We start from the raw sequence: 13534 nt of genomic DNA, 5'->3' as shown, positions 1-13534 counted from the left end.
AATCAATCAGTTAATTCATCTTCATTTTATTTAGCCTTTATATTGATGGGATAGAATCTTAAACAGGGAGGAGAGTAGTGTGTAGTGACATTTGGGTCAAGAACCACAGGCTAGACTTGTATCTGAACCACCCACTATGAGGAAAATGGCCTCTTTACATGGGGCACAAGGACATGACCACTAGGCTACCAGTGCCCAGAATTTTAATGCTAACTTAATTTTTAATGAATTTTCAAGCTGCACAGGACTGCTGTCAAGTGAAGTTTTGTTGTATTCTGATGACAAAGCACCTATCTATCCCAACTGTTTATGAAGTGAAAGTTCCCATTATGGTAAATAGAAAAAAAATATCTTCAAACCTCAGATGTTAGAAATTGATGTCTAAAGTTTAGCTGTAAAAAACATGAAGTTGTACTGCATCATTAATGCTGTACTTGAGTACAACATGATACAACATGGTCTCTGGTGATGAAATGTAATGACTTGTTAAGGCTCTTATCTATTTATCGTCTATACTGTTTTGCCAATTGGGGTCCATACCTGCGGGCAATTTAGATTCACCAGGTAGCCTAATAAAGCCTAGTGTTAGTTCATGCAGGATATTGAAGTCATGCGCCCAGCCATGATCAACTGACAGCCAGCTGAATCTAATTATCACCTCCTTGTTCCCACAGCCAATCAAAGCTCTTTCTCTCAACACAGTGGTCCATATAAAAACCCTTCTTTCTAATCTCTGCTTGCATTAATGCTGATCCACCATGCTGCTGTTGGCAAAGCTGAGCCTCCTCCATCCCAGCCTCCTCCTTAATAGCTTAAAGCTGGTTGCACCCTTCAGATTCCTGCAACTATGGATGTGTTATTTTTGAACAATATTGTTTTCAGTGCACATTGCCTTAAGTGTATCCATCAATATGGGGGTTACTAACCATTTGCTACCTGGAAAGTCAAAGCAAGCTCCATGACCAACCCAGGGAGCATCTTTAGAGCAGAGCCTTCTCAGCCAAGTAAAACTGTACATCCATTTCAATAAAATGGTTAAATGTAGTACAAAAGTGTTCCTGACTAAAAGGGGATGTCTTTGGACTGTTGGAGGACCCAGAGGGAGTCAAAACAGCTGAGAACATGCAAACTCCACAAAGAAATGCCTTTTCTGACTGGGAATTGAGCCTGCAGTTTTCTTGCTTCAAAGCAACAGCGTTAACCTTCAAGTTATCACTCAACACTGATGGTTATATGCTCATTATTGCACTTGAATATTTCTAATTAAACCTTGACATTGAAAATGAGTCTGACAATGGATCAGGCATTAAATTTTTATTTAATAGGGTACAGACAGTTTTTACCATGACAGAAGGCTGCAGTAGTTGAGGCTGCAGGTGGCACAGAGTAAATGTACCTCAGATGCTGACAGTGAATGAGCTCCATTTTTAGTGGTTTTCACAGCTGTAACGCAACATTCAAATTCAAACTGGCTTTAACATTAGCTTTATAAAGTGGAACAAATCCATGCTCAGAGGTAGCATATCCGTACTTTGTGCCATCTCAGCCACGGTGCAGTCATCTCTTCACTTCCATTGGCCCTTCTCATAGTCCCATTTGGCTGAAAAACCCTCGACGGGGTTAATCCGCATATCCAGCATCCTTTTGACCTGTTTGGCCTGCCACTCATCACCGAAGGTAATGGGGCGCTCTGGATAGACTAGAAGAAAGTGAACAAAAAATTATTAAACATTTTAATGAACTCTGCAGTGTCAAATATTCACTCAGCACCCAGAATTGGACAGTAGATGGTTGGAAAATGTCGCCTGGTCTGATGAGTCTTAAACTCTGCTGCAAGATGTGGATAGTAGGATCCGAACATGATGGCGGTATGGTCTGCACAACCACCAACAACAATGGTGTGTTCACAGTCACTTAAATCACCATTTCTGTCGTTCTGATGCTCAGTTTCAACTTCAGCTTATCATGTCCACATACCTCCATGAATCGTTTCTGCTATGTGGTTGGCTGATTAGATATATGTGCTAAAGAGCCATTGTAGAGGTATACCAGATGAAGTGACTGGTGAGTGTATATTTAAAATGCTTCACTAAAAGCATGTGATTGACTTCTTCTTGTAAGAGGCCTTTTTAGGGTTGGTTCTGCTGTTGTGCATGCTGCCCTACTGGCTCAGTCTAATGGGAGACTTAAAAGGAGCCCAGCCATTGTTAATGATGTTAGTTACAGCTGTGCTTTGTCTGCTCTGACATGTGTCTACAGAGAGAAACGGTCTCTGCAAAGCCTGTGGCACCGCTGAGTGTGCCATGATTTAACTTGAATTAAATTTATTTTTAAGAAAATAAATGGGTTGTGTTCTTTAGAGTTTAATGAGAGATTTACCATAGACTCTCTGCCACCAGACCACCAGGCCAGTAAAGCCCAGAAAGAAGAAGATTCCCCCGAGGACGGACTTCCACTCGTCTGTTTTTTTATTCATCTCAGGGAAGGTCTGACAGAAGCTCAAGCGATACACTGGAAGTTAAAAAGACAGAGATATGTAACAATGAGCCAATATTGGATCTGCACAGAAATAAGAAAACATCCCGTGGGCAATCCAGTCCTTCAGTTTTGTGATCATGATACAAAGTGCAACAAATACTTAAGAATGTACAGTAAAAAAGAGCCTTTTAATGATGTTCCTTCTCAATCAAAAATATCTGAGTGCAGCTAGCTTCATCGGGCAACATCAAAATGGTGCAAGGATGGATGTTTCCATCCAAGAGTTAAAGTGTGTGCAGGCTGAATGAGAAAGCATTGCTTCTTTACAAATAATAATCACGCTTCAGTCTCATTTACCCCAGGGTCCTGGGACACCCGATCAGTGTAGCTCTAAATCCTGAGCTACTCTCTGATTGGCCCAGAAAAGCTGGGGAAAAGGTGAAGGGAGCTAGTTTTTCTTCCTTTCATAAAAAAGTGGAATAAATTGTCTTTTAATTTTGTGGCTGACCCGACGAATCCTTTTGTTTCACTTGAGAAATCTGCGACATGTTTGTCCACCTTTACACTCATTCCACCTGCCATCCAGAACAACACCCAGAAGTGGTTTTAGTAATACATGGTCCCAGCCAAAGACTAAAAACAAAATATTTTGAGGCATCTTTTTTAAATAATAAAACCAGAGAACTACAACAGTTATCCATGTTAAAAAAAATAAAATAAAAACGCCCCTTATTATATACTCATCAGCTCTTATAGTACAACCCCACTGAACACATTCAAGCGACGATCAGACAGAGTATCATGCTCCACCCTCTCCTACTGCTAACTTTGCTTTTTTGAATTTAGTAGCCTTTCATTAAAGCTGCATTTGATGATGCACATCTACTAGTGCTGTCAAAATGTGATTAATTTCAATTAATGAATTACTAGCATGACAAATCCAAATTAAAAATGCCATCACACAACCATTTAAAGTAACTTTGTAACTCATGTATGAACACATTAAAAAATCTCTGTGCTCTTAATTTCTATAATTTTATGTATGTATGGTAACACCATCCTAGAATGACTAGTAAGTGGGCAATCTTGCCTTGGTCTCTGCTTCTCCTGTTTCAATAGCTAAAAAAGTTTTGATGCCATATAGAAGTATGTCCTGATTGTTTAAAATCTACCAGTGATGCAATCCTTCTCAAATAATCAAAATGTGATTAATAAACTCTTTAATTAATCAGATTTACATTTTAATTGACTGACAGCACTAGTGTTTATTTATGAGTGAATTACCATTGTCAGTTTATGTATGAATTTCTCACATTGAAGGAGAAAAGCTGTTTAAAAGTGCCTTTAGTAGACACTAGCCAAAAAGGTGTCACTTTAAAACATCTTTAAAAATGTGAAATTCATCCATGAAAATGAATTAGTTTGCTGTACAGTACCTCTACAGGGTTCAGTTTTTATTGAAAATACACCTCAATTTAAATATAATTGTATATTTTAGTGAGCTTGCAGGAGCATCCAGACTTAAACTAGCATCTTCATATCTCTTGGCCAGGTGTGTTTTAAGAATATAAAACGTTCTCACTGCTGGTACAATTTCCATCATCCTGCCACAAATCATACATTTCCATTTTCCCCATAATGATCAACCAATTCACTGAAACAAGATGTCTATCTACCCAAAACAAAATCTCTTTATATGCTTCATGTAAAGACATTGAAGACTTAAGGAGCCTGGCATTATTCAATAACTAGCATCAATTATGATGATATTTCATTCACTTTTGGCCCCTTATTTACATTCGAAATGGGCTTTTTTATCATGTGGCTCCATTTAATTGCCAACCTTTGCCTAATGGTACAACCGTGTATGACAACATATTTATATGTAGGTACTACCTGTGTGACATGATAAGTTCTAGCTAGTTTATTACTGGGTGGTTCCATAAACTGTAACATTTAATAAGATTCTGATTTTACAGTTTGGAGAACCTACAGGCGATCTTTTCCTCTTTGGTCAGCTGACCCCACGGTCCTTTCTCCTTCTGTTTCAGGCTCTGGTCAGTGGCACTCAGGACGTCTTTGTAGCGTCTGTCAGGTAGAGGGATGTCACGGCGGTCCCAATACAACGGCTGAGACATGTCGACCACATCTGCCACCTCTGCATGGAAACAGACAGGACAGTCCACTTTCAAAACCAAACACCTTTTAAACAAACAGCTGATTTACTTAAATATTAGAGAAAGTGTGGTGAGTAAACTGGCACAAATTTTAAACATGCACTAAACATAAAAACACTGGAATTTATTTATTTATTTTCTATTTTCTGAGGCTCTTGAAATTGTATTCATTCAATATAGACAGAAGATCCAAGGGTAGCACTGTGGATCCAACATCAGCAGACACTGATGCAAAGCTAAACATCTTTCCAATTATTGTTAACAGCAGAAATCTAAAGTATCAGTTACATAGTTGAAACCAGACCCTGTGACACTGTGAGAACTGAAAGGGTATATAGGAAATAAAAACTAAATATGTACAGCCTGAGAATCCAAAATGAACTCTTAATTAATGGATCCCTGCTTTTTCACACTAATACAATGATATTATTTACATCAATTACACATTCAGAGTTTCACCTGTAACTCTGTCCTCCTGACTCAAGGTCTACATGCACACATACAACCCTTTTTTTATCATTTAGGTCAGAAATATTTCAGATCATGCTGTAAACACCAACCAACAAGATGACATCATTTGATTATGTGTCATAGGCTTGATTATACAGGAGCCGTCTCTGAGGATGCCTGATGGTACAACAGCACCATCTGCTGGTCTGAGACCACATTACCTCTCTGATGCAGGAACAGGAAGTTCATGGTGCTGGGGCCACATTTGGCTCCTGTCTTTACTCAGTTTAGCCTGCTAGTGAGTTTCATATGGTATACCAACAATGAGTGAATATAAAGAAAACATAACAGAGCCTGTGATGGAGGATTTTAACCTGTGTTGCCTTAACACCATGCAAAGACCAAATGCACTGCAACAAAAAGTAATGATACGATTTCTATAATAATCTCTGATTAGAGCTATAGATTTTGTTCTTTGCAAGAGCTTAGATATGATTGGCTGTGGAGGTCTCTAGAACAGTGCTTGGTGTTTCCAATGTTTTGCAGTAGTTTTGTTGTGTTTTAATAGTTGATATCAATTTCAGATTACAATCACATCACAAAATCTGATAAAAAGCTCCTGGATATTTATTTGGTGTTTGAATGTATAAATCTTTTAAGTCTATTATAAATTTTCTGTCACAAATAAAGCTGATGTGATGCAAGCCAAATTTCAGAGTCAAGTCCCCCTTATCAATCAAAAAACTCCTATTTAGTCAGGAGATCTGATGACCCAGAGTTTGTATACCAGCAGATAAAATACAGGACTCAGACCCACCTTTCTTGTTTTCAGTAGCAGTGTCATGGATTCTACAGTTGTTATGAAAAGTATTGTAGCGTCACTGTACCATGCCCGTGGCTCGCCATCCTCACGCTGCTGGTGGTGAAGGCTGCTGTGGCACGTCTGGCCAGAAGGCTTCCCACACGCCCTGTAGTCAGTCGAAGCATCTGAAACCAGAACATCAATGGCAGAAAGGCAGGAGTTTATTTGGGAAATTAACTATTTTTCCCTGTAATTTCATGTCCTCTTATAAACAGCTATGGCTAACTATCAGTACTAACTCTTAATTTATCAACATAATAAAATGCACTTAGGAAAAAAAATGACTTCTTTAAAACAGATGAAATTGAACAGAAAAGGCAACATTCAGTCAAATAACTAGTTTATCCTACAGGTGTCACATTTAGGGAAAATGGAAATGACAATGGGGGGCCCTAAGGAAGAAGAAAAGCAATTCATTTTAATCAGAGGCAAAAAAAAAAGATAAAAGAAAAAAGAAAAAAGAAAAAAATTCTCAGAAAGAGAAACTCAGTATAAACCCAGTCCATCAGGATTAAAATCACAAAGTCAATGGAAAAACTCACAGCAAATCACTGGCAGATATTAAATGAACTGACAGAAGCACAGAGGCAAACTACACCAAGTCAGTGAGACACAGGTGAGACAAGGACAATCAAGCACAGGTGAGACTGATTGTGCAATCAGTGGAGGGAAACACCAGGAAGTTAAAATAGACACAAGACCCAACGGTGTTAACTTCCTCACCAAAACTACAGAAAGATTTTTTGTCCATGAGGCAGATGAGACTGAGACAAGCTAAAAATAGATATTTGGTGGTAAAAACTCAGACAAAAAGTGAGTGTAGTTTATGTCTAAGAGGCTAACATGAGACTAAAAGAAGATAAGATTATTTTAGACCCTGTCGGGAAATATTTTCATTTCATATACAGATAATTAAAATGCAGATGCTTGGTTATCTGAGACATTAACATTATTTAGAAAGTGCTTGTGGGATCCCAAAGTACAGTTATTGAGCCATCAGCATGTATATACATATGTTGGATTAAGTCTTGCTCTTTTCTAATATCAAACTCTATAAATGTTCTTTGTAGCCCAGCAAACTCTTTTCAAGCAGTATCATTGTCTTTGAAGGCACAGATAGATTCTTTAAAGTGAGCAGCATCGAAACATTTTTTAAAAGTGTCACCTTTTAATCCAATACCAGTTAAACCATGACACCTGTCCATACATCAGGTAAAATAAATGATTAAAAAGCTGATGTGAGTTAAAACTTCAGGCTGTTTTTTGTGTCTTCTGGGACTTGATTAATGATAATTTAAAATGTTTATAATTTCTATTGTACATTACCTCTCAGCCCACCAGCAACAATAAACAATAATAAATAATGAATAAAACAGACACAGCACTGATTAAAATAACATTTAAATTCAGCTGATATTTATCAACAATGTTCCATCCCATTTTAGGTAACTAGGATGCAATCCTGAATTGTTTCAATAATTTAAGCATCTATTTCTTTAAATTGGCGTAATAACAAAAACCGATAGGTGGCTTAAGAGACAATAAAAAGGACAACAGAGAGAGCACAAACAAAGTATGCTGAAACACGTGTTCTCATGCAGGTAATGCCAAATGGTATTTCTTTTATACTACATAACTACATCAAGACTGGGTGCTTTTTACATGGAAGGGAGAAAAAATACTAGCATAGAGATAACTCATGGATACATAATAGTCTAAATAAATATATGAGTATCGGTTTATAGAGATATGAAGAAGAAATTTATAAATGTAAGAGGATTTGGGGAAAAGAGAGGGCGAGGAAAAGAGGAAATAATAAAAGGATTAGTAATATAAAGTTATTTATTAGAGAACTGATGTGTAAGATATCATTGTATCTGGTATTTATACACTTAAATGCATCCTGTCATATAGTCATGGTAAGATTACAGATGTACCAAAACATCTGACCATACACGTGAACACACTCATATAAGCTATCTATACCCACATTTAGAGAGATTTAGATAAATGAAAGTTGAGTGTCTTGTTCAATATAATAATGGTAATAAATCTTATACAGTTGGAAAGTCTGTTTATTTCCTTTTAAATGGCACTACATTTGTAAAGAACATGCATTTGAGGGATGAGCAGCAGAGCTGAGTATGTGGGTTGCCCCAGTGAAAAGTTTTCCAAATCTTCTCTGCCAAACAGCGGATTCTGCCATTGAGTCTTATTTCGTGGATGGGATGACTGAAGTTCCAAGAACCAAGACATACTGGCAATTCAACAATTTATTAATTTAACAAACAGGATTCTCATAAACGATTGAACCAAACACAGCCATAACAGCCTGGAACCTTCTCCTCATGCTGCTGCCTGATGCACCAGCTGTGCATAGGTGTAAAGTTCACACTAAACTCTACGTTGAAACTGGTAAAGTTATAACGTGTGTCACTAGTAGAGCTTTACATCAAAACTAACCAAAATAATCCACCAAAAGATCTTACTCTATTGGTTGCAATCAGCATAGCGTTCTCCACCTCGACTTTACGGTCTGTTCTGGACCGTCTTGGCAGAAAGGCATCACAGAGAAGATTCTGAAAGATTTTTATGGGCGTACTCAGCTTTGCTGCTCATCACACAAATTCATGCTCCTTACAGATATGGCACCATTCAAAGGGAAATAAACAGACTTTCCAACAGTATAACATTTATTGCCAAGAAGCATTGTTACAACAAAGATAAATCTCCTAAACACAAATTCCCTTACTTTTTCCAATTTTCCAATATTGGAAGGTTTCAACAATTTAAGAATTAGCCATTATTAAGAAAGCCAAACTAGCTAATGCTAAAATGCCACCTTAAAAAAAGAGATGCTAGCTTAATCTTAATAATATTTTCCTATTTTTATATGATTTTCTTCACTACTTACATTTATATTAGTTAGAAATCCAATAATACTTACAACTCACAATTAAAAACATCAAAGATTCATTATTCAATTCTTAATAAGCCAAACATATTACCAGCTATGGTTACTTCTACACCAGTGACAGTACCTCAAAATTTACCTGTTTATTCCTGATGATTCAGTCTAATAATCTTTAGTCTTCCTGATTTTGTATGGCTGCTTCCTAAATCAGGATTCTCTCATAATGCAATCTATTTTAAAATCTCAGTGGGACCTCCTGGTGAAATAACGGTCAATTAAAACACTTAAAATCTTTTCATTTTTGTTTTTACTACCAGTTTGTATTTACATGTACAACAGCTGAGCTCCTAGAGTAAATACCAAACCCTCACACAGTGTAATGTTACACAGTTAGCTGTAATGTAAGCAGTATAAAAACCACTTAGTTGTTTTTATGATACACACAGGAGCACCTTAAGGGGAACAGTAACTGAAAGAGAGAAGGTTATGTTATTTTGACCTCTTAAACACAAATGTTTGTGCTCTAGATCAGGGCTGTGAGACTCAGTCACAGCAGGGACCAGACTCTGAATGTGGGTCTAACCTGAGAACCAAACATGGTTAGCATTTAACCTGAAAATGTCAATATTATTTTCAACAGTAATAAATCATGGGGAAAAAGCTTGATGATAAATGATTGTGAGATTTAAAAAGTCAAAATGATAAGTTTAAGATTAAGAAAAAAAAAAAAAGAAATTAAATGTAAAATAAATAAATAAGAAGATATATGAAATAGGAAGTCACATTTATGTTTTAAAGGCCAAAATATGAGATGAAATTTTGAAATAATGAGTATTAAAGATCAAAATATGAGTTAAAAATTAAAATTACAAGTCTAAAAGGGCGAAATATGGGAGTAAAAGTAAAAATCATAGGTTTTAGTCATAATGGTGAGATTAACATGAGATAAAATTCATAATGATGAGTTAAAATGGTCAAAATATGAGTTAAAATTTAAAATTGTCAACCTTAAAGGTCAAGTTATGAGATAAAAAGCCAAAATCACAAGTTTAAATCATAATTGTGAGATGCATATTTGATATATATACATATCAGTTAGGTGTTAAAAAAAAGGTCAAAACATGCGCTAAAACTCAAAATAATGAGTTAAAAAGTAAAAAATATGAGATGAAATTTGAAGTGAAACATTTTATATGTCAAAAGATGAGTTAAAAATTAAAAATGTGAGTCTTAAAGGTGAAAATATGGAAGAAAAGTCAAATAAGTTTAAATCATAATTGTGAGATGTAAAATTGAGATATATACATATAAGTTAGATGTTAAAAAAGGTTAAAACATGCTAAAATGCTCCTAAAATTTGAAATAATGAGTTAAAGTGGTCAAAATAAGTTAATTCATTAGATAAATAGTCAATTTAAAAAAATATAAATGATCTTGGCTGGTATAACTGTACCACAGGCTGGATTTGGCCCCCAGGCCTCGAGTTTGACACCCCTGCTCTCAATGAATGTATATTTTTAATGAGTATCTGTCATCCTAAAGGTCTGGTATTGCACTATTATGACCATTAAATTTGTCACTGGTTCACTGTCACTGTTAGTAGAAAACAGTGGACATAACTACATCTCTGCGCTGTTTTCAAAACAGGGAATCTCATTAAGCTCTTTAAGACGAGGTCTGGTTGAATGATAAATCCCTGCTGTGTCAGTCTGGACACCTCATTAGCTCTGACGGTTAAATACAGGGCAGTGCAAGGGAAAAGACGACTGCAACTTGTGATAGTTAAGATATCATGCATGGAATTTATCACCAACAGTCAGTAAAGCTACATAATGCATGATCAAATGTAAAAGAAACAGCAAGTGATTAGTGCAGGGGTTTACACAGACAATGCCTGGTTATAATGGCATTACTGTAAAAATGAGCAGATTTAGAAACAGTGCCCTATTTAAAAAGGCCTAGTATGGAGCACATGACAGAGCTTAGCACTTCTACTGTGCACTGAATTTGGAGAATTGCTCATGTTTGTAGTTTGTGCTTACAGTTTTAAGTAGTAAAGGAAACCACTAATGAAGTTTACTTCTATGATTGTTTTTGCTTTCCTCCCACTTGTCCTTCTGTGGCCTACAACACACTAGCACACTCATATGAAAATGAAAATGGCGGATATATTGGCACTTAGTCAAATTGAGAGTCCGGGCTGACCTTTCTTAGAAAGTCAAAAGGTAAATTGAAAAAAATGAACCTTATTTTGAAGCTCCTTTTAAAGACAAACAAGGGACCTCATTTAAAACCACACAGTTTTATTCCTGATCTTTTTGACAGTACAAGAAAATTCTTTCAAGAAGCAACATGTGCATTCAGCTAATAAAGCCATTCATGCAGCTTCCTTTTAAAGTATTTTGACAACAGAATGTGGCAAAGAATTGCATGGAGCATTGTTTTTAAGCACTAGATACTGCATTTATTACAGTATAAATATAGCACCAACAGGTTTGACTTCATTCTGTCTCTACAGCATTTTCAGTCACCCATACGAACACAGCTGCTGCACATTAGTGCATTTCTAGAAAGATCTCCCAACTCTGCTCCATTCTGATCCAGATCTGTGCCATGGTTTGCTATCTTTTCTGCACGTCCGCCACTTTACTAAGCTGTGTGGGGTCAGGGAGGGGGGGGGAGTGTATCGCTCTCTATCACAGCCTGTTTATTTGATTGAGAAAAAAAGAGATACTCACGGTTGCTGGAAGAGAAGGAAGCTGCAGGATTTAGTTGATGCAAGAGGACAATTTTGATAGAAAAAAGGCTTATAAGGCCTTGTATTACCTTCGGCTGTGTACACTAAGCAGGAAACAAGTGGTGGGAGGGTGAGAGTCTGTGGATGGGAGGAAAAGAGAGAGAGAGAGGGAGGGAGGGAGCTTAGAAAGGAGACCAGACCAGTGCAAGTAAACAATCTAAGTGAGCATGTGACATGTGGCAGACTGGGTTGAGTTTAGCTGTTGATCTAAAGACGGCACAGATGCATTTAATATCTTTAACTTTCCTCTGCTTCAAACTCTTTTCTGTACTGTGCTTCATTCTTGAAAGGATTGTTTAAGGGGAGGTTACTTTAGGACACAACAGAGACTATATTTCACTGTGGGCGGGAGAAGGGAGGGTGTGCGCATGTGTCTGAGAAAGTGAGAGGGTAAGGTTTGAGGAAATGAGACTAATGATAGTCTTATACAGAAAGGTAAGTACAGTAAGGCTGAAATGGTTCAAAATGGTAAATAACTCCACAAGTGTATAGGCTGGCACTCACGGCTGCTGGCAGTGAACCTAGGGGCTGACTGCAGGGGGTGTTATGTGGTGAAAAGGCAGCCAACGGTTCAGCAACAGTTCAATAGAGGCGGGAGGAGAAGGGGAGGAGACTAGTGAGTTACCCGGAGGTCAGTTGAGGACAGATTCGCTCATGGCGGCCCCTCAATGATTGGCTGTAGGAGCTCCCAAAAACACTGCAAACAAAATCACAGCATAGGTATGACTGACAATTAACATTGTACCCATCAGAGAAGAGCAGCTTCAAAGTAGTTTAGCACTTTTTACTAAACTTTAAAAACTCAAACAAAGTTCAAACTATGACCTTATAATAGTGTGGATATACTAAATCTTTGTGTTCTTATTTTACTCTCTGTGCTCTCAGTATTAACACTGGAGTTTGTAAAGTAGCAGGAAATGAGCACAGCTGTGGTTTGGTCTAAAGCAGTCAGGTGCTGTGGTGTCATTGTTCAACACTGATGTTGTTATATAACTTTGAGATGAGTGCTCCCGCTCTCTGACCCAGCCTGACTTCACTGTCTGCATCACCAACAGCAGGCCAAAGTTCATTCACATTCATTCAAGTGTTTATGACCTATTCTTCATTTCATCTGTAAATCTTTGTACCTCATCCTAAACAATAAAGTTTATTTAATGTTTGTACTGAAGTTTTTCCTCAACTGCAGTAGCAGAGGCGGACTGAGAGGGGGGGCTTTTGGGGCTTAAGCACCAGATGTTTTCATAAAAGCCCCAAATCTTTCAGGTTGGTTGAAAGCATGTTGCTTTCATTTTGCTTTTTTTGAGATCTAAAATCTAAGAGAAAAACATCATACTGGGTCTGCTGTGTTTTTTTTGTATAGGTTTATTGCAATCATGTGATCCAGAATGTCCGTTACGGGTCAGGTAAAGGGACAGCCATAAGAAATGAATAGGAACTTATTTAAGTTTGTACTTAACAGCTCAAAATACACCTCTAGGCTGCACTTATCATCATATAGTTCCAAATATATGAAATGACTCCTACACCTTACAAAACTGGGATGTTTTTTTTTTTTTCACCACAGGTTAAATGATTTACTTGGCATGGAGGTGATCAATATCACAAATTACTCAGTCTCGCAGACCTCCTAACATCTCGTGTCGAGTAGCAAGATGAAGGGAGACAAGAGTCTAGTGTAGAGGATTCTTGATAGAAAGATGGTATGGAGGAGGTTGGCTCTGGGACACTGGAGATCACTATTCAGTCCTCTGGGGGTGTTGTGGGACTAACTTTGGGGGGGGGGGGGGATAAACTCTGTGTGAGTTAAAATCAACTCATTCTGAGTGTACATGTGAGACCATCAAGCCGAGTTAAAG

The 13534-nt window shown here is 37.3% G+C and overlaps 1 protein-coding gene across 3 annotated transcripts; it reads right to left on the bottom strand.

The window, feature by feature from the left end:
• Nucleotides 1–1299: 1299 nt before the first annotated feature.
• On the bottom strand, nucleotides 1300–11778 carry LOC121518181. 3 transcript variants are annotated; one of them, XM_041800425.1, is made up of 5 exons: nucleotides 11620–11778; nucleotides 5993–6092; nucleotides 4472–4636; nucleotides 2380–2511; nucleotides 1300–1699 (listed from the first exon to the last, which is right to left on the bottom strand). In XM_041800425.1, exons 2-5 carry the CDS (start codon nucleotides 6090–6092, stop codon nucleotides 1566–1568), a joined length of 531 nt encoding a protein of 176 aa, XP_041656359.1. In that variant the 5' UTR covers nucleotides 11620–11778; the 3' UTR covers nucleotides 1300–1565. The 3 variants fall into 3 exon arrangements, with proteins under 3 accessions (XP_041656359.1, XP_041656362.1, XP_041656361.1); XM_041800428.1 differs by having other exon boundaries at nucleotides 11708–11726; XM_041800427.1 differs by lacking the exon at nucleotides 11620–11778 and adding an exon at nucleotides 6510–6634.
• Nucleotides 11779–13534: the final 1756 nt, after the last annotated feature.

Source organism: Cheilinus undulatus, linkage group 11, assembly GCF_018320785.1.
Source record: "Cheilinus undulatus linkage group 11, ASM1832078v1, whole genome shotgun sequence".
Taxonomy (NCBI): domain Eukaryota; kingdom Metazoa; phylum Chordata; class Actinopteri; order Labriformes; family Labridae; genus Cheilinus; species Cheilinus undulatus.
This window is presented reverse-complemented; position numbering and strand designations above follow the sequence as displayed.

Coding starts and splice junctions, on each gene's coding strand:
- LOC121518181 (XM_041800425.1), bottom strand. CDS start 6,092: ATGCTTCGACTGACTACAGGGCGTGTGGGAAGCCTTCTGGCCAGACGT. Junction 2,512..4,471: donor CAAAGAGGAAAAGATCGCCT/GTAGGTTCTCCA, acceptor TTTAACTTCCAG/TGTATCGCTTGAGCTTCTGT. Junction 1,700..2,379: donor CTGGTGGCAGAGAGTCTATG/GTAAATCTCTCA, acceptor ACTTTCTTCTAG/TCTATCCAGAGCGCCCCATT.